General features: G+C 38.9%; 1 protein-coding gene across 1 annotated transcript in view; it reads right to left on the bottom strand.

The window, feature by feature from the left end:
* Window positions 1-3,204, bottom strand: part of LOC149252460 (anthranilate synthase alpha subunit 1, chloroplastic-like) — a 504,560-nt gene extending 501,356 nt beyond the window's left edge. The window contains exons 1-2 of the mRNA XM_089459700.1: window positions 2,937-3,204; window positions 2,669-2,847 (exon numbers count right to left, since the gene is read on the bottom strand). Coding sequence (XP_089315826.1) covers window positions 2,669-2,847; window positions 2,937-3,168 — 411 coding nt within the window. The 5' untranslated portion in view covers window positions 3,169-3,204. The remainder of the gene's footprint in view (window positions 1-2,668; window positions 2,848-2,936) is intronic.
* Window positions 3,205-21,044: the final 17,840 nt, after the last annotated feature.

Genomic DNA, 21,044 nt, shown 5'->3' with positions numbered 1-21,044 from the left:
AAATAAACCTAAACACATTCGAGAAATAGTCGAAACACTCTCTCATACATATATATATATATATATTCTGTTCCTGTTCTCCTTTTCTACGCATAAAAAATATATATAACAGGAAATAATTTCCGTGACCCCTGCAATGGTTTCGCACTCACTAACTTACATATTTGGCATGTCAAAATATGTGATTGCATTTTATGTTAGTGCCTAGCCTACCCTAGTGTGATTTTATAATCAATAAGGAGACAAGCTCACTTGTAACTACTGGACGAAGCCATTCATTCACTGCATGCACATAGCTGTCGTTGACTGCGGATCGTTCCTTCCAGGGAGCTCCAGTCATAGCCTTCAGGTCATTCCCATAGCAGTCGTAGCTCTCGATCTCCAATCTCGAATTATACCTCAGTCGTGCCCCGCACTGCAAGTTAAGCACCATCATCTGACTTTGTTCCTTTAGAATACAATAATTTTACCAGGAATTATCGCTGATCGATAAAATACTAAAAAGAAAGGTAGACCAGTGTAAAAGGATCAGGTGAATCTAATGGGAGAAGTTGCCAAGCGTGTTGAAAGGTTTCCTAAAGTCAAGAAAGAAGCTTACACCCTGCGAATGCTGCGTTTGCCTCTGGTCTGAATATTGAGGGGATCACTCTGAGATTCAAACAGGACTTCGGACGTTTACCAGACAAAACTCAATGAATCTTTTAAGGAGTCCGCGGTTACCGATTAAATTCGTTCTCACGACAAAGCAAATCAGCTGCGCAATGGATCTTTCAAGGAGTCTGGTCACCGATTAAATTCGTTCTCACGGCAAAATAGATTGTCTGTTAAATGCATTCTGGAAAGATCTTTTAAGGAGTCCGCGGTTACCGATTAAATTCGTTCTCACGACAAAGCAAATCAGCTGCGCAATGGATCTTTCAAGGAGTCTGGTCACCGATTAAATTCGTTCTCACGGCAAAATAAATTGTCTGTTAAATGCATCCTGGAAAGATCTTTGTTAATTTTACTTGGAAAATATGACGAGGTTGACTGTAAATGTCTTGCAAAAATGATATGAGGTCTGAATCTTTTTGGAAAGCGGATACGATGGGATCTGCAAACCTTTCCACTAATGTTGGCTTCGTTTCGTTTCGCATAAATTCTTACAACCGAGAGGAGAATAAATGTGCATCCGGAACTCATGACGAGGAAGGGAGTGCGAATTTGTTATATTTTCTTTGTTTGACGCGCAATTCCACTTATACCCCGCTTGAACGCCTTTACATTTTACGTCGGTGAGTGGACTAGCCAGATTCGAAGTCATCACGAAACTGGTAAGAAATTTCGAAACACTTGATATTTTGATCATAGTTGTTGTTTAAAGCTCCTTTCGTACTGTATATGCACTAAGCCAAGGTATTCTCCCTCATCCTTTAGTATTCTGTGTGCATAATCTCAATTATTTTCTGGGTGGCTCGGTTGACTGCAACTGTGTCGCAGAAATGATAAGATGTCTGAATCTTTCCGCAAAGCAGAAATAGTGGAACCTTCAAATTTTCCGACTAATTTTGCCTTTGTTTCGTTTTACAGAATTTCGTATGGGTGAGAGAAAAGAATAAATGGACATTTAGAATAACTTTGTGAAGAAGAAGGGACTGTGAGCTTTCCTTGGACTCTCAAAGTACGCACACCTCCACTTGCCACCGCGTGAGCGCCTTTACCTTTAAGGTTGATCAGAGCAATAGCTGGATTCGAATTCGCATCGAAAGAGGGAAGAAATTTCGAAAACGCGTGAATATTTTGGACATGCTGTTATTTAAAGTTCCTTTCCTATCGCGTGTGCATAAGAGTTGGAAGCATTTGCTGTGTCATTGTGAAATCACACAAGTTTTTCTTTGCTTTCAGTAGTAAGAATGTCAAGCTGTGTTTCCTACTCTCAGCAAAATGACTGACAGGTGGGAAGTGGCTTCCTCTCGGAAGGGTAAGAGCCAGGTCCCCACAACTACAGCAGCAAACCGATCGAAGCGAAGGGCTTACTCGCCTGACAAGCTTGGAAGTGGACCTGGGAAGAGGAGCGGATCTTATACCGTGAATGGCCAGAAGCCTAACCGTTGGGTGAACTCTAGTAGTGATCGAGACCAGGCTTATAAGCAACAGGGAGGGAAGGAGCGTTTCCAGGCCATACTTTTGAAGACGCACTTTAACGAGGCATTCAAAGACACTGGCATAATCCTGGAAAGCGACGTCCTGTACGGGGCACTGTTGAGATTCGTGACACCTGTTCAGGTCGACGAATCTCAACAGTGTCACCAACAATAACCTCATAATATAATGCCTAGCGCCATAATTAATCCACGGGATGCTGAGAGTATGAGGGCCAAAGCATAATTAAACCACGGATGCTGAGAGTATGAGGACGAAAGCATAGAGCAGCCAAATCAATAATTATTAAATTAAATTTTTTTAAAATATTCTGAAAATCACACATAAAAATTGATTCTGTTAACTGTCAAATTTTAATATTAGCTTTTTCTATATTGTTTTTGCAGTTGGGATATATATGTAAACTTCTAAACTATAATTGTAGGATTTTCTTTTTCAATTAATATAAATATAAACTCGATGTTGAAACACTGAAAGAATAATACTTAAAAAATGTCAATGAAAATGCAAATGTAAAAATTGTTACCACATTGATGCTCTTCTGGCCTTGCTCTACAGATTCGAATAAGAAACTGGGGGCCTCTCGATCCTGTTGGCTCACCATGCATCGATAAGCAAGCACTGGTGTCAGGTGATCCGAAAATATACAGCGGTACAGTGGTATCAAGTTACCATGGTTCGACATCTCCAAGAATTTCACATGAACTGACCAAATTGTCACTATCCATTAATGTAATCATTTAGAAAAAGCATTCAAATCTCAGGATGAAATTCCAAATTGAATAAAATGGTACCTGATGAAGAAGCAGGAGAAGGGAGAGGATCATCGGCCGTTGTTGTGAAGGGACTGGTGGCTCCAGTCACATCTCGCTTTGGAAAACATGGGCACGGTTGATTCTGAATGGGCTTCAATTTCATTTTCCCAAATGTAGGCGTAGGAGTGAAGGGCAGAAGAGATTTGATACCAGTGCCAATCGGTCTGACATGACATGCAGGCCCAGATAGAATCAGCATTAGGGATTCCATCTTAACCAGCTTGAATGCAAATGTCAATTTCCACTGTTCATTCAAATTGAGAGTACTGCCTTATCGTTTTGTCTTTCGTCTGTTGTTATCTCCGCCTTCTCCTGTGTAACAAGAAAAAATGATTGCACTGCAAATGATTCCTAAATGTTCCTAATTTTAGGTTAGGACAAAAAATGGAAATGATCGCCAAGACAGAGGAAGAATCTTTCAGACAGCTATTGCATGCATAATCAATGAAAATGGTAACAAGGTGACAGTGGATTAAATGCGAACTGTGGCTGAAAATGGTAACCAGGTGAGAGTGGGTGAGTGGACTAGCCAGATTCGAAGTCATCACGAAACTGGTAAGAAATTTCGAAACACTTGATATTTTAATCATAGTTGTTGTTTAAAGCTCCTTTCGTACTGTATATGCACTAAGCCAAGGTATTCTCCCTCATCCTTTAGTATTCTGTGTGAATAATCTCAATTATTTTCTGGGGGGTTCGGTTGACTGCAACTGTGTCGCAGAAATGATAAGATGTCTGAATCTTTCCGCAAAGCAGACATAGTGGAACCTTCAAATTTTCCGACTAATTATGCCTTTGTTTCGTTTTACAGAATTTCGCATAGGTGAGAGAAAAGAATAAATGGACATTTAGAATAACTTTGTGAAGAAGAAGGGACTGTGAGCTTTCCTTGGACTCTCAAAGTATGCACACCTCCACTTGCCACCGCGTGAGCGCCTTTACGTTTAAGGTTGATCAGAGCAATAGCTGGATTCCAATTCGCAACGAAAGAGGGAAGAAATTTCGAAAACGCGTGAATATTTTGGACATAGCTGTTATTTAAAGTTCCTTTCCTATCGCGTGTGCATTAAGAGTTGGAAGCCTTTGCTGTGTCATTGTGAAATCTCACAAGTTTTTCTGTGCTTTCAGTAGTAAGAATGTCAAGCGGTGTTTCATACTCTCTGCAAAATGACTGACAGGTGGGAAGTGGCTTCCTCTCGGAAGGGGAAGAGCCAGGTCCCCACAACTACAGCAGCAAACTGATCGAAGCGTAGGGCTTACTCGCCCGACAAGCTAGGAAGTGGACCTGGGAAGGGAGAGGATCTTATACCGTGAATGGCTAGAAGCCTAACCGGTGGGTGAACTCTAGTAGTGATCGAGACCAGGCTTATAAGCAACAGGGAGGGAAGGAGCGTTTTCAGGCCATGCTTTTGAAGACGCACTTTAACGAGGCATTCAAAGGCACTGGCATCATCCTGAAAGCGAGGTCTGGTACAGGGCACTGTTGAGATTCGTGACACCTGTTAACAGAACGACTAATCTCAACAGTGTCACTAACAAAAACCTCAAAATATAATGTCTATCCGCATAATAATGCCTAGCTGCATAACTAGCAATTGCACCAAATGTTGCAAAGGAACGCCGTAAGGCAATAACATATGGAGAAAGAGCATAGATGAAGAGAGATGTGATATGTTACAATTCCAGTGAGAGAAATAACATGGTGTTAAAAGTAAAGTGAACTCCTCTTTCACTATCCTATTGATTTGGGTTGTAATATGTCAATTGAGGGAATGCTTAGCAATTTCAACATTGTACTTGCAACTTTAGTTTTGTTTTATGCCCTTTTAGGAAATTGACTAGCCTGAAAATTTGGAAATGGATTGTTGGTGAATGTAGGTATGGATCCTTGATTGAATGTGATGGTTTTCTTGTGTCGATGTTTATTTTAAGATGTAATGAGGAATCAGATCCACAGAAGGGTCTGTGAATTCCACCGAGTTTTTAACATTAACAATATAAAATTCAACCAAAGTGGCATATTTCAAAAGGGATGAAGCTAGGAGCAAGTCCCGGACAATTTTGACAGACAATTTTGACATAATAGAAACCCCTCTGATGCAGCACATAAGCCAAATACAACTCATGTTCTCCACCACAACCCCTATCGTGTAAGCCAAAATAGCTCAGGTTATACACCACAACTTATAAGCCAAATACAACTCATGTTCTCCACCACAACCCCTAACGTGTAAGCCAAAATAGCTCATGTTATACACCACAACTTCCTATCTCGGGCAATGTTTCTCAAAGCAATTTCTCATATAATCAAACAAAAAATGGTCTAAAAACTTCAATCCTCACATCCAATTCAATTCATGTATAATTATATAGAAAATCTTGAGCTAGCGAGTCTCCCTTAAAATTGCAGGTCTCCCTTAAAATTGCAAAGTAACAAGAATTGTAGACATAATTCAATAAAACAGGGCAAAACTCTAGTTAGCAACCATAAATACTCTAAACAACCTCCTATATGTTGTAGATTCACATTACAAGAAGAAAGGAAGGATAATAAACTCCCTTGTTCACATACAGGCAATAGATACCCTAGCGTAGTTGTGCGTATAATAAAGGTGAATGATCAAATTCCACACATTTTGCAACAACAATATATTATAATCATTACCACAAGCTTTGGACCAAACAATTCATCCAAACCATGCAAAATGAAGGTCCCAGACAAATTAGTGAAGTCTTTGAGCCCAATAAACCTCAGAAATTTAATTTCCTCTTATTGACATAGCTATGCATCTTCTGTCTCCTAAATACCCGTTGCTTTAGTCTTGTGTCAGTTTCAAAGCATCCACAACAATTTCATTATTGTTGTTTTCATGTTTTACTACTTCCCTAGAACTATAGACTCTCCTTGAATTCTTTGGACATACAAAATTTGAAGACATGTTTCTTGCAGCCCATGCTCAACTTTTCTACAGAGGAGGAAATGAAGAAACACCCCCAAAAGCATTTTCTTGAATTGTTAGCCCCTCCACATCACCGTCATGATTTCCATCTATTACTCTATGAATCTTTTGTTGCTTCTTCCATGCCGAACATGCTTGTAAAAGAGAATAGTAATTCTGACCAGGAGATATAATGAACATCATGACACCCAGAATTGAACTCAAATCTCCATCCTAGAGTAAGGAGATGCATTTTCTCTTTTATGTGAGTTTGATTCTTTACAGTCTTGTCCAACTTAAGATTATAGTTAAGGGGTGCTCAAGGACAATCTTGAACATCAAAGGTTTCTCCTTTTGCAGGAGACCCTAATACCCCATCAAATTCACAATCTTCTTGGTCTTTCAAGTCTGCCTCCTTGGTTGGAGACGGGACAAAATTTTCTCAATGCAATCTGCTTCATTGGCTAGAACAAGGGATACATGTGCTTGTTCTTTTTCTGGCTCTTTGAATGCCATTTTTTTTCAGTGTTAGTTGGGGTTCAATATCATCATCATCACCTAGAATAAGAATATCCCGAAGTGGCCATAAATTTCATTTCTTATAAGGAGATTTTCTTCTAAATCCACACATAAGAAAAAAGCCCTCTGCGAAACTCTACAATAGACTTCAAATGTCTACAAAGAACTTCCAAAAGGAAACCCAGCCACCAAGGGTTTTAGGTCAACCAATTGCTTTCAATGTTGCCAAGCACTATTGAATTTGTGCAAAACCTAGAAGCTTTAGAAGGTGGTTGAAAAATAATCGCAACTATTTCATTAAATGAATTTGATGGTCATTTTTGGAGTAGAAAAGAAAAATAATTCCATCTATTTCATAAATGAATTTGATGGTCATTTCTGGAGTAGAAAAGAAAACCCATAGAAGATGATGGAAATAATTCCATCTATGAAAAGAAAACCCATAGAAGATGATGGAAATAATTCCATCTATTTCATTAAATGAATTCAATCTATTTCATTAAATGAATTCAATCACGTCATTTCAGGAGTACAAAAAGAATCCAATGAAAGAATCCAAAAGAATCCAACACTAATTAGGCTTACCATTTTTCAGTAAATTAAAAATGGTGAAAACTGTATTTGGTATTTGGTATGGGCATCAAATGGAAAACTAAATGCTCAACGAGAGTTTGTATTCAAAATAAAAATGTTGAAAAACTACAAAATGAAAAATAATTGTAGTTTAGGTAATTAGCTCACGGAGAGTTTGTATTCAGAATAAAAATGTTGAAAAACTACAAAATGAAAAACTGGTATTTTTCTTAAGCTTGAAAATACTATAATTCTATTTAATTTATATTAATCCTATTTAATTCTTTAATTCAATGACGAAGACATTTTTGAATAATGTGATAGAATTGAGAAGGTGAAAGAGAGGTAATAAATAATGTGATAGAATTGAGAAGGTGAAAAACAGATAATAATAATATAAAGGTAATAATAATATTTTTTATTAATTTTATAATGTTTGAAATAATTAAAAAGAATATAATATACATTTGAGTATATTTTTATGCCATAAAATCGGGAGGGTAGGAAAGAGTGACATAGCAAATGGAAGTAAAATTTTATCATACTTTTCATCCCCTTAGTGTACCACCTCTTTCATTGTCTTCATCTTTAATAACCATTACATTTATACAACTACACTAATTAATAAATATAACTGTTATAATCAATAAAAATATTAATTTTTAAATACAAAAAATAAATTTACTTTTATATAAAATTCATATTTAAATTTAAATTTTCAACTCAAAAAAATCATATTTAAATTTTTACATATTCAACAATTTAAAAAGACAAGTTTTAAATTTTCCATTAAATTTTACATATTTAAAAATTTATAATTACAATATTTTTTTAAAACTTACTTAAATTTTAAATAATTAAAAAATATTATATAAAAAGAAAAAAATGACGATTTAGATACTTAAAATAACCAGTACTCAATACGAAGCTTGTTAGTCATCTTAAAAATTATGTTACCAACCAAAAAACATATTCAAATTTTCAATATAAAAACCATAATATTTAATTAAAAACCATAATTTAAGATTGTTGATTTGAACCATTTAAAAACATTGAACATGCGACAAGATTCCAACTAAAAACGCTGACAAAAATGGCAAAATGAAAATATTTCGTTTTAGTGACCAAGTCTGCGCTTCAAGAAACATGAAATTGTTGACAGGTTCGTTGAGAGACGCAATTAGATCCAATCAAGACACGATCATATGTGGCAGAAGGGATTGGGTAGCCAATGACTATGACTGTGTCTTTCTCAATTTTAATTTGCAAGCACACAACCACATCCAAGTACATGACAAAGTCCGTCAATCAAATTTAAAACACAAGACAAAGTCTGTCAATCAAATTTAAAACACAATTTGGCGTTGTCATTGGCGTTGGTGTTGTTTCTCACCAGTAAAAAATTCGAAGGTCGGCTGCCTACTGGACTTGGCCATGTTCCCAATATGACAATGTTGTTTTTCTGCAATAACAACCGCTAGTCCTATGCCTTCTCGCAGAGTATCTCGAATCGTATTCCATCGGATTGAATGGATCCATTCCTTAGGGGTAATACAGTGGCAATCGCTCGAGGGGAACATCACCCACCTTCTACAAGAAGGCGTCTCACTACAATGCGTCCGGTTGCAGAACAACCTCTTCACAACCTTCATACTAAATAACATCTCTAAGTTCTGCACATTGGATTACTAATCTCCTTCTTGCAGACAATAATCTCTACGGCGCGATTCTTCCCAAAATAAGAGTGTTGAGAAAACTTGGAAAGCTGGATATGAGCCTAAATAATCTCATTGAAATGCTTCCTCTAGAAATAGGAAATTTAATTAATTTGGAGGTTTCAAATCTCAGCGGAAAGTCGTTCAAAGGAAGCATATCAGCTATTGTTGGTCACCTTCTGACGATTGCGAAATTAAATTGGTCACCTTCTGACGGTTGCGAAATTAAATTTGAGTGTAAATGCACTCACAAGAAGCATAATTGCAGACAATTCAGTGAACTATACCTGGCCAGAAATAAACTGAGCATGACCATTTCTTTGGAGTGGTGAAAGCTTGACAAAAAATCTCATAATATATGGGTTAGATCTAAGCTGGAACATCTATCAAGATCTCTTCATTGTGAGATTGGAAGCTTGACGTTACTTGAATCGAACCATCTCTCTGGTCAGATTCCTCAGTATTGCTTGAGGTTACTTGAATCAAACCAACTCTCCGGTCAGATTCCTTAGTAATTTTAATTTTTCTTTCAGCCTATTTACCAGGGGCCATTTCTTCATTGGGGGAATTCACAAGAAAAGACAACAAAGAGATATATAGTGTATACAGATATATACCTGAGGGCATTCACAAGAAAAGACAACAAAGAGATATATACATATATATCCCTGAAGAGTAGAGACATGAACGACGCTCGTTCTTTCGTTACTGTAATTTACAACAGATTCGCTTCTTTGCTGCTACTATATCATCATTGGGAAAGATGAATCCATAACACCGTTGTGCAAGATGAATCCATAACCAGTTATAACCACTGCGCAAGATGAATCCATAACCAGTTATAACCGCTGGGCAAGATGAATCCAGAGGCAGTTACAACCGTCGATGGTCTTCACAAGTTTCTAGCCGGTCACAATCGCCAGATGTGGGTGTATTTCAAATCAACTGAGTAGTGTAATTCAATCGTCTAACAAGACATCGAATGGTGCACAGTGAGGACAGGTGGGCAGCTAGGGAGTTTCTCCCATAGGGAAACGCCTTACGGCGTAATTAATCCACGGGATGCTGAGAGTATGAGGACCAAAGCATAATTAATCCACGGGATGGTGAGAGTATGAGGATGAAAGCATAGAGCAACCAAATCAATAATCATTAAAGTAAATTTTTTTAAAATATTCTGAAAATCACACATAAAAATTAATTCTGTTAACTGTCAAAAGGATTCTAAAATTTTAATATTAGCTTTTTCTATATTGTTTTTGCAGTTGGGATATACATGTAAACTTCGAAAATATAATTGCAGGATTTTCTTTTTTGATTAATATAAATATGAACTCGATGTTGAAACACTGAAAGAATAATACTAAAAAATGTCAATGAAAATGCAAATGTAAAAATTGTTACCACATTGATGCTCTTCTGGCCTTGCTCTACAGATTCGAATAAGAAACTGGGGGCCTATCGATCCTGTTGGCTCACCATGCATCGATAAGCAAGCACTGGTGTCAGGTGATCCGAAAATATACAGTGGTACAGTGGTATCAAGTTACCATGGTTCGACATCTCCAAGAATTTCACATGAACTGACCAAATTGTCACTATCCATTAATGTAGTCAGTTAGAAAAAGCATTCAAATCTTAGAATGAAATTCCAAATTGAATAAAATGGTACCTGATGAAGAAGCAGGAGAAGGGAGAGGATCATCAGCCATTGTTGTGAAGGGACTGGTGGCTCCAGTCACATCTCGCTTTGGAAAACATGGGCACGGTTGATTCTGAATGGGCTTCAATTTCATTTTTCCAAATGTAGGCGTAGGAGCGAAGGGCAGAAGAGATTTGATACCGGTGCCAATCGATCTGACATGACATGCAGGCCTAGATAGAATCAACGTTAGGGATTCCATCTTAACCAGCTTGAATGCAAATGTCAATTTCCACTGTTCATTCAAATTGAGAGTACTGACTTATTATTTTGTATTTCGTCTATTGTTATCTCTGCCTTCTCCTGTGTAACAAGAAAAAATGATTGCACTGCAAATGATTCCTAAATGTTCCTAATTAGGTTAGGACAAAAAATGGAAATGATTGCCAAGACAGAGGAAGAATCTTTTAGAAAGCTATTGCATGCGTAATAAATGAAAATGGTAACAAGGTGACAGTGGATTAAATGCGAATTGTAGCTGCCTTCAATGCAGAGGACAAAATCCTCAATCTCTTTGACCAAGAGCGGAAATTACCTCAAACCCAAAGCCTGAAACGTGGCCAGTTAACTCGCTTTCTATTTGGAATCTCACAGCTCTTATTATATGGATCTCAAGGCTTAATACTGTGGTATGGTGCAAGATTAGTTCAAAATGGAATCTCAGAGTTCTGCAAATTGACCGCCAAATTGCCCGTCAAATACAGGTAAGGAAATTGCAAAACTGTCAAGTTCTTTTTTTAAAACTATGAATACTGGTGGGGAGGTGTGAAAACTATCAAAGGGAAAGTGCGAGAACCGTCAAATTTAACGGGTATGTCTGTTTTGAAATTCCAACCCTGCTGCAAAGTGATCAAAGTCCTTGTAATTATTGTAATCACAACAAATTCTCTTGCTGAAACACTAAGCCTTGCACCGGAATTCATCAAAGGTGAAGAAGCATTGAGTTCTATTTTTGCAGTTCTTGACCATGGAACAAAAATTGAACCACATGACGAAGATGCACAAACTAATGATAAAATCAAAGGTGAAATTGAATTAAAGCATATAGAATTTTCTTATCCATCCAGGCCCGAAGTCACCATTTTCAAAGATTTGAACCTAAAAATTAAAGCCAGTTATGACTCGTAGCCAAGCCTTGGTTGGGGCAAGGGATTTAGGCAAAATCTCAGTGATCACATTAATTGAAAGATTTTGTGATCCTATAGCAGGTAAGGTTACAATAGATGGTAAAAGTCTCTACGTTTGAAAATTTGGCTTGTATAGCAAGAGCCTGCACTTTTTTCTACCACAATATGCAAAAATGGTAAAGAAAATGCAACTGAGACTGAAATCATTGAGGCTGCCAAGGCAGCAAATGCACATAATTTTATAAGTAGCTTGCCTGATGCTTACCAAACCATAGTTGGTAAAAGAGGTGTTCAGTTGTCTAGAGGTCAGAAGCAGAGAATTGCCATAGCAAGGGCCATCTTGAAAAATCCTAGCTTGACCATGGTTGATGAAAGAGGTGTTCAGTTTTTGGAGGCCAGAAGCAGAGAATTTCCATAGCAACAGCCACCTTGAAGAATCCCAACTTTCTTTTATTAGATGAAGATACTAGTGCACTAGATGTAGAATCAGAGATTATTGTTCAAGAAGCTTTGGAGAGATTGATGTGTGGAAGGACAACAATGGTAATTGCTCATCGTTTGTCAACAATTCAAAATGTGGACTCCATTGTTGTCATTCAAGATGGTAGAATTGTTGAACAAGGTAGTCATGAGGAACTTTCGTCTAGAAGTGATGGACCATATGCCCGCCTTCTGAATCTTCAATGCCACCATACCTAACCTTAACATGTGCTTTTTTGGGTTTTTGTTTTTCTTTCATTTATGTAGATACAGAGATGATGAATCCATCACCATCATGATATTTTATTTCATTAACTTTGAATGCATTGTAAGTTCATGCAAAATATTGGTATATGCTATAAACTGGGTTGGGGTTTTTACATTTTTCTTCCCAACTCTATGATAGACAGTTGCTTTAGGCAGAAATCTAGCCTAAGCCACACTTGGATAAATTCAGAAAATTTAAAAAGTAGCCTTCTTTAAGCTAGGTTTCCCACTTTGTTCATGGAGATTCTGAAGGCCATCCACAATTTGGCAAATGTGTGGATCATTGCTTTCAATGCATATGAATATGTGAATGTTTGATTGGTTTTAATTATGCTATTTAATAATTTTCAAACTTGACTAGACCACTATTGGAGATGGAATAGTGTTGGCTTATTGGGCCCTGACCCAGGTTTGGAAGAGTTTTTAGCTGAACAAATCCCGCACTACCGGCCTTTTCGGCAACAATCCGCGGAGTGCGGACTGAAGTCTCTCCCAAGTTAGTATGGGAGGGTGCTGGAATGAGGTTTCCACACCCTAGGGATGTCTTGATGAGGTCTGGAGAGGTTGCAAACCAAACTATGCACTCGCGTTACTCTATGCAGCTGTTTGGCCTTCGCGAAGATCTACAACGGGGTGTTTCCTAAAATCTTATTGTTATTGCAGCTATTATAGATCTGATCTATTCCTTAAGGTTTTTAATCGAGCATTCAACAGTTAAAACCGGTGTGCGCAACCATAAATCTTAAAGATACGCATAAAACCATAACATAAGCATAAACATATATATCTGCGATCAGATACACAATAATTTAGAAACACTTATCTTTATTAATCTTCCGTTTAGTACAATCTAATTCCACTCTGCACACTCAGTTGCAGGGGTCCGCGCACACAATTGCGGACTCTACCAGGCCTCTGCGCACACAGTTGCAAAGCCTACTCTAACTATTACCACCCGTGACTCGGACTTATAGACTGAGAACACTCTTGCTTTTACAAACCCATACACTTCAGATCTCAACCAAAGCTACCAAAAACTGCCTTTTAAACCTAGAGCCTTGTGGTGGGCTCCAATATTGTAGCAATAATGCTACAACTCCTGGAGCTTCCTTCTCTAATTTTATCAACCCGGTAGTTCGTAACAAACTTGGAAGCGACGGTGCTGTATGCACAAGTACTAGCTCTTGTCGCAGCTGTCACTTGGTCAGCTGGCACAAGTCCGCTAGGGCTCAAGCCAACTTCTATATGTTCTCAGAAGAAGCTTTTTAAGTGATGAACGAAAGCTATCTCAAAGGAAATTAACCTACTTTGCAAGAATGAACTGAAAGCCAACAAAACATGGAAACCCTAGTAAACCCTAATTCTACTAGCTTAATCCTTATGATGCAATGGTGGGAATGCAACTTCTAAAAGTGATGCCATTACTTCTATTGAGATGAGATGCATGTGTCTAAACTACTTTCATCTGAAGAGAACATGTTTTTGTATTTTTGCTCAAGTTGTGGGAGTTATTATGACTGTGCTTCTTACTGGGTCTTGACTATGCAGGGGTAGATCAAGGGGAGGAAGGCTTGGAAAAGGCCAGGAGGACTTTGAGAGGGTCTAAGGGATCCCTAACATCATTCCACAGGAGTTCACAAAGTTCAGATGCCTGGCAACCGTGTTTGCAAGCTTCTATAGGATGTCTGCAGGGGATTCTACAGGAAGTTCAGGATTTCTACAGGAAGTCCCGTAATTTCTACAGGATGTTCTGCAATCGGAGTTTTGGGTGATGGATGAGTGAATGAGCTGTATGGGTGGATAGGGAGGTAGGAGGGGAGCTTGTGATGGCTTACGGACAAAGAGGTGAGATGGAGAGGGGGTGTGTAAAGCTGGTTGGTCTAGAGGAGGGTAGAGGCAATGGAAGGCCGAGAAGATAAAACAACGTGGATGATAGAAGAGTTGGGAGGCAAATGATCTAATTGGGAGATAAGTAGATGGCCTAGGCACGGCTGAGAAGGATAAGGAAACGATGGAGTGGTGCTGCGCAGTGTAAATGAAACAAATCACCCCTGTCTTGCGTATAACCGAAATGTCATCAACCTACTCTAACTGTTTTATTAGAAACCAAAGAACATCAATGTCGTTTTTAAGGGAAAATCGTGCATGGTGCTGAAACAAAGAGTTATTGCTCAAGATCTAAATGCATGGACACTTCTACAAACGGAAATATTACGTTAAAGCTTGCATGAACATGTAAAACTGTGTTTTTGGTGGGTGGCACGGGCTGCAATCCCAATCTCTAAACAGAGGTGGAAGTGAGTGTGCAATCTGTTAACGCTTGAAATTTCACCTCAGGCTGAGAAAGGTAAACTTCAAGGCAACATCAAACCACTTAGCCTCGTAGCTAGCCCTACGGGGCAGGAGAGGGCTCTCTCCGGTCTATCTCAGTAAAGATCTTCAATGGGCGAGATGACCAATAGGAAAACACTGATTTTAGGCTAGTAAACTGATCAAGAGGTTTAAATTTGGGATTTTTAAAGTTTTGGTGGAAAATTGGGGAATGGCAATTTCGGGTGCGGGGATTGGACACAGTTTTCGCAGGGAGTTCTTTGGGGCGAGGTAGGAAACAGTATTGATGCCTTTGATAGAGATGGATGGATGAGAATGACTGGTGAGGAGTTAAGGAGAGCAAGCAATAACCTTGAATTCCCCTTAAACAGTTGAAAACAATGATATTAAGCAAACTTAAAAGCAGAGCATGACAGTCATGAGTTCTACTTTAACACTTCATTTGCCTAATGTGCAGAAGGAAAAGTAAGGAAATGATTCACATAACACACTTACAAGTACAAAGAGAAACACACCATCAATACATGTGACCACAAGAATCCCAAAAAGGACTGCAAAACCCTGGTCTTCCTTTGCCAAAAATTGCAGAGATACAGTGAATAATACAATAAGAGCTTCTCCCTCAAGAGTCCAACCATGAAAATGAGTAAGAGAGTACATAATATAGACCATCTAACATCTTTCCCTGCCTCTAGGGGTCGAGCTCACTATCCTAGGAGTTGTTTCAACCAATTCTAAACTAAGCACTGAAAACTAGGCAGTCAAAACAACTTGCCTCTATAAGCTAGGAAACCAATTCCTTCATTTAATTTTCACCTATCTCATGAATGAATCTTCTAGAAGAGATACATAAGTGTAAAAGTATCATAAAATTACATCATTTACAACAAGGAGGATAAAAATCAACTCCAAAAAGTCAAACACAGTCAAAACTACGTTTTGCTGAGGTGTAGGCTGAAATTCTGAGCAATTTGCCTGATGGGTCGAGCGCCAAATCCTGACGGGTCGCGCACCTTTGAGAGAACTTTTAGGGCACTTTCAGGTGTCCAAATGAGGCAAGAGTAGGCTTGTTGGAAAGGTCTGTGAGTCTACTTTCCAGCTCAACTGGAATTTCTGAATTTGGTTGTCATTTGCCCCTCCAAAATTGAAATCTCCCATGACTGCTTTCTGTGTGTCAAAAATGTGGCAGAAAGTCATTTTTGGCTTGTTTTTTGACTTTCTGGAGGCCCAAAACTTCATAAAATCTCTTGGCAATGGGTGAGCATGTGTAACTTTTCATGAAAAATCTAGAAATGCTAAGTTTTCCCGGAACGAAGTAGCCAAATGAAAGGGTCGCGCAGGGGGTGAGACCTGTCAAGTGGAAAAACCTGTTTTTTGCCCTAAAAACCAAAAATCAACCAAAATGCTCAAAATTTCTTGGAATTTGTGCTGGGGCTGAGCTATTTAGTGCCATGCTCCTTCAAGGAAGCCTCGGCCAAGATGTGGAGGGGATCGGGCCTTTTTCTCCGTTTTTGTGCTTTGACCAACCGCCTTTGGAGCACCTTCATCTTTGCCTTGCACACGTGCATCTGTGCCCAATAATGATTCTTCATGTTTCTCAGCAATTTCTTATCTTGGTTGGCCTTAGCCAACAACCTCTCTAAATGAGCATTGAGCCGGAGAAGCATAGCCTCTCGCTCAACTGGCACTAAATCACCGGGTCTTCTTCGATTCAAGTTGCGGTCACTACGAATCCTCCACAACTCATCAAGAGTTTGCTCATCCTCCAACTGCTTGTTGCGCTGTTCTAGATATGAGATTGTCCATTGTGCCCCTTCTAATCTCTTCTGCAATGCATCATTTTCAGCTCTAAGGTGCTGAATGATCTCCTTTGACTCTAGGCTAGGAGAACTGACATCAAGATCAACAAGCTCTATATCTGGAACACCTGATGGCCCCTCGTCAATCCTGGGCTGTTTGCCCCTCTCTGATACCTGTGCTGCTATCGGAGACGAGGCCCCTTCCACCTGGTGTGGAGATAACACTCGTGGTGCTGATGAAGAAGGCGAGACCCCTTCCACCTTTGTGAGGCCTCCTATGTATCTCAAACTCTGAAGTTGATGCATGGTCATCACTTTGCTCATAATTGGTTTCGGTTTCTGACATTGTTTTAAGAGCAAAGTGGCTGAAATGTACTGCTGTTTCTGCTTTGCAAACTACTGATTAAAATGCTGTTTCAAGGGGACAAGGAGCACAAGGGAAATGTTAGGGAAGGGATATTTTAAAGGGAAACTGGGAATAATAATGAAACAGGGAGTTTAGGGGAAGAATTATTGCATATACATCATTATACAATTTGATTTACAAGGATATTATGAGAGGTAGGGTTAGGGTTTAATTTTTCTTTCTTAGGGAAGAGGGGTAGGGTTTAGGGCTCTTCACAAATTTGGAAGGGAAATTTACATAGAATGATAAGGAATATGAAATGGGAGATGGGAAAAACTGATAACAATGGGATACCTCAAAACAGCATCATAAACCCTAGCAATTTTTACAACTTCAAACCAAAGCACAATGGAGTTTTTCACTTGCAAATGGAGACTTTTACAAATACAATCATGACTTTCTTGAACTGTATCAAGCAATAATTTTTCATGATGGAGGGCCTACCTTGCAAAATTTGGCAATTCGTGGTTCCTTGGCAAGTTTGCTGGCTGTTTTTGCAGAGAGAGCGCTGATGGGTCGCGCGCCTCACCCAACGGGTTGCGCGCGTTATAACTTAACACTGGCGGAGGGCTCCTGACGGGTCGCGCGCCTGGTTCAACGGGTCGCGCGCCTTCCCAACTCACAAACTTCTCTCAAACTCTCTTGCAATCAGTTGTTCTATCACTTGGATGCATAATGAGGCTTGATAGAGGGAGATTAGGGCTTTTATAGCCTTGTTTGAATTAATTTCATATCATAACCCACTTTATAATGTTTTTTCCATGACACTTTATAAACTTGACTTTTTTGGTTTCCTTTTGTCCTGAAATTGATTGATTTGATGCTTTTCTTTGATAATTTTTGCAGGGATAGCATCTGAGGGATCTTGACAAGGGAGCCAGGGTTACATGCTGTCCTTTGAATCATTTTGAATTTTTACAAAATTTTGAGAAATGACCTTGGCTTTAAAAACAGGGTTTTTAAATCCAAGGTGAAAATTAACTGTACAAGATGAAATTTTTCGAAGAAACACTTTGAAAATCATCCCTCTGGCTTGCTGGGCACTTATTTTCCTTCAGAGACATGACCTTGAAGACAAATTTGACCTCAACCCTAGACCTAAAAATTTTGACCTAAAGACAAAGACAAGTAACCTTGAACAGTTTAATGACTGAAACAACTTGATCCAGCGGTGCCAAGAGGGGAATAAAATACCAACTCCTCCATCAGGGTTATGGCATGCCTAATGGAATGCAAGACACTGATGAGACACCTACTTATGCAAATGCAAAGAGCTTTGATCGCTGATGGAGGGCTACTAGACCGACTCTAACATTGGCTCCAATGGGGATGGTAGCTCCTTGGATATACCAAGAACCTTAGACCTCTGGGAGAGCAGACCAGTGCCTTTCAATCATTGGGCAATGGAGTCAAAAACTCAAGCTGAAATGCATGACTGAAAACTGATGACTTGACAACACAAATTGACTCTCATTCAACTAAAAACTGACTCAATACTTAAACACAACCCACAAACTGAAAATGATGCTCAAAGGGGAGCTTATTCATCACAACCTACCCTAATAGTTTCATTCATCACCAGATCAAGTGAAATGAAACAACCAATGCAACCAAGGAAGTATCCCGTCTGTTGGTCGAATTCTCTGCAAGTGCTCACTTATGAACAACAAGAGAGAACTACTGAAAGGCAACTCCCATGACAACTTGGAAACAGATCCGTTGAATGATATGAATTCTCTATCCACCTCCAAAAACACTGCATAAGGATCTTGAAATTCAAGAACACTGGAACTTAGCTCATCCAATGGATTACTTCTCTTCTCTTCATACCATGAATGCAAACTTTGATCTGAGCCTTGTGACGAGACCTCTGCTGAAAATGACAAAGAAACCGACTGCCTGATCAAATTCATATCAGCACATGTTTCAAGCTCACATATAGACAATGGAGAAAAACTTTGACTGCAAACCTCATCCAAAACATCAGCTATTGGATCATGAAAAACTTGAAAAGACTGCTGCAATCCCATTTCTATTGGTTCCATTGAGATTAGATGATTGCCTACATGCTGCTCATTCTTCACTGAAGATGGACTATGCAAATTTCCCTTCAAATACTAAAATGATTCAAAACAGAATGGTAGGGAACCTTCTTGTATCATCTGATCAAATATGTCAGCTTCCATGCTTGCATCTGCAACTTGACAACCAATGGCATTTGGGGGCTGCAAATCTGAATATGAGAAGTCTGGAACAAGGTTTTTATTGCCTTCAAGATGGTCTATATCAAGACTTGTTGACAGATGATTTCTAAGTTCATGGAAGTTGTCTCTAATGAACTGACATGAATCAAAACAAAAAGGTAAAGATCCTTCACTTACTTCAAACTTTGCTGCACTTTCCTCATCACTGTCATAGCTGATATGTGATGGCTGAACATTGTTTTCAAACTGCTGAAAATGAACTTCCTCCTCCCACAAACTAGCTGCTGATTTGTCTGCAAGATTAGCTTCTGTTTGGAGAACATAATCATCATCATACTGATCATACTGAGGCAAATCATCGGTATAAAACATATCATCAAGCATACATGTCATATCAACAGTTCTTTCTTCTTCACAATGATCTATAAAACAATCACTATGACAACTGGGATCAGAAACAAAATGTTTTGGATCAGCAACTTTTTCCTTTTCAATCAGCGAGCCTTGAACTTGAACATCATAATCATTCCTTGTGTTGATCTTGTCCATCATATTTTCCACTGCACTTACCAAAATGTCAAGTTTCACCTCTAGAGATGTTGATTCGGCCGGATCTATGTTTTTCATCTCTTCTTCTTTCAACCTTGCCCTTCGGATCAACAGATGAGATTCTACATTTACTGCATTGTTTTGCATCTCGTGAAGTGTTGCAATATCCCTTTCTCTCAGCTGAAACTCCATCTCCGGATCAAAGGCACCCAGATAGTGCAAGAGAGCAGATCTAGGAGAAGGTCTAATATCAACTGGCATCGAATAATAAACTTGGTTAAATCTGGCTGAAAACTGTTGTACTGTTTCCCCTGGCAATCTTTTCAGCTGGTTATACTCTTCTACAATCAAGAAAAGGTTCTGCCCGATCATCCACTTGTCGAGAAAAACTTTGACGAACTGCTGGAAATCTGAAATGCTTGCATCAGGCAGGGCTTTGAACCAACTCTTCACTTTGGCTTGCAAAGAAAGAGCAAAAAGCCTTATACTAACATCTTCTTCATCAACTTCAAAAAGATCTAGAAAATTCTCAAAATTCTGCACATGTTGCTCAGCTTTGACATTCTTACTTTCACCATCGAACCTCGGCAAGTATAGATCATAGTTTTTGGGGAAAGCATGAAGAACAGAAGGTAAAACAAGAGGTTTATACCGATCTGGAATTTTACAAGGTATAGGGGTATGTACAGCAGGTATAGAATCAATCTTGGTCTTTTGAGGTTCATCAATCTGAAGATAGTCATCACAGAATTCAGAAAAAGGATCTTGATCAAGCTCAAAGGCATGCAAATCTTTGGTATTCACAATCTTCAAAGGGAAAGAATCAACTGCAGGCCTGGGATCTTTTCTCAAGCATAGTATACTTTGCAAAGAAGTTTTGACATTCTTGGGAAAAGAGAAGAAATAATTTATGACAAAGAACAAAATGTCTTGGATGAAATTCCAACTTGAATACCTGGTCTGTCCATGTTGTCCTTTCATGTTTTTTCTGGTCGGGATCATCCTCCAGTGGAGTCTTTGGATCTGATCTCGAAAATGATTTAGAGTCGCCAAGTGAATGATTTCAGCCTTTCAAGTGTCTGATCGTTGTCCACTATCAATAATTAGATCTGAACTTGATACATGTACTGGGGTAAAATGCAAATGAAGTGTTGTATTCACAAGCTCACGGAGATTGACTGAAGTAACGTTTATCTACTTCCGCTTATGCAAAGCAAAAGCATTTTGAAGGCTACCTGGCATAACTTCAGGCTCCGTCTAAGACTTATGAAACAAACACATCAATCCACAAACAAGTTTGTTCTCCCCAGTATGGTCACCAATATGTTAACGCTTGAAATTTCACCTCAGGCTGAGAAAGGTAAACTTCAAGGCAACATCAAACCACTTAGCCTCGTAGCTAGGCCTACGGGGCAGGAGAGGGCTCTCTCCGGTCTATCTCAGTAAAGATCTTCAATGGGCGAGATGACCAATAGG

This window comes from Pinus tabuliformis, chromosome 7, assembly GCF_031772625.1.
Source record: "Pinus tabuliformis cultivar Carrire ecotype Pingquan chromosome 7, CPIR1, whole genome shotgun sequence".
NCBI lineage: Eukaryota > Viridiplantae > Streptophyta > Pinopsida > Pinales > Pinaceae > Pinus > Pinus tabuliformis.
The sequence above is the reverse complement of the archived record's forward strand: the minus strand, read 5'-3'. Positions and strand labels throughout refer to the sequence as shown.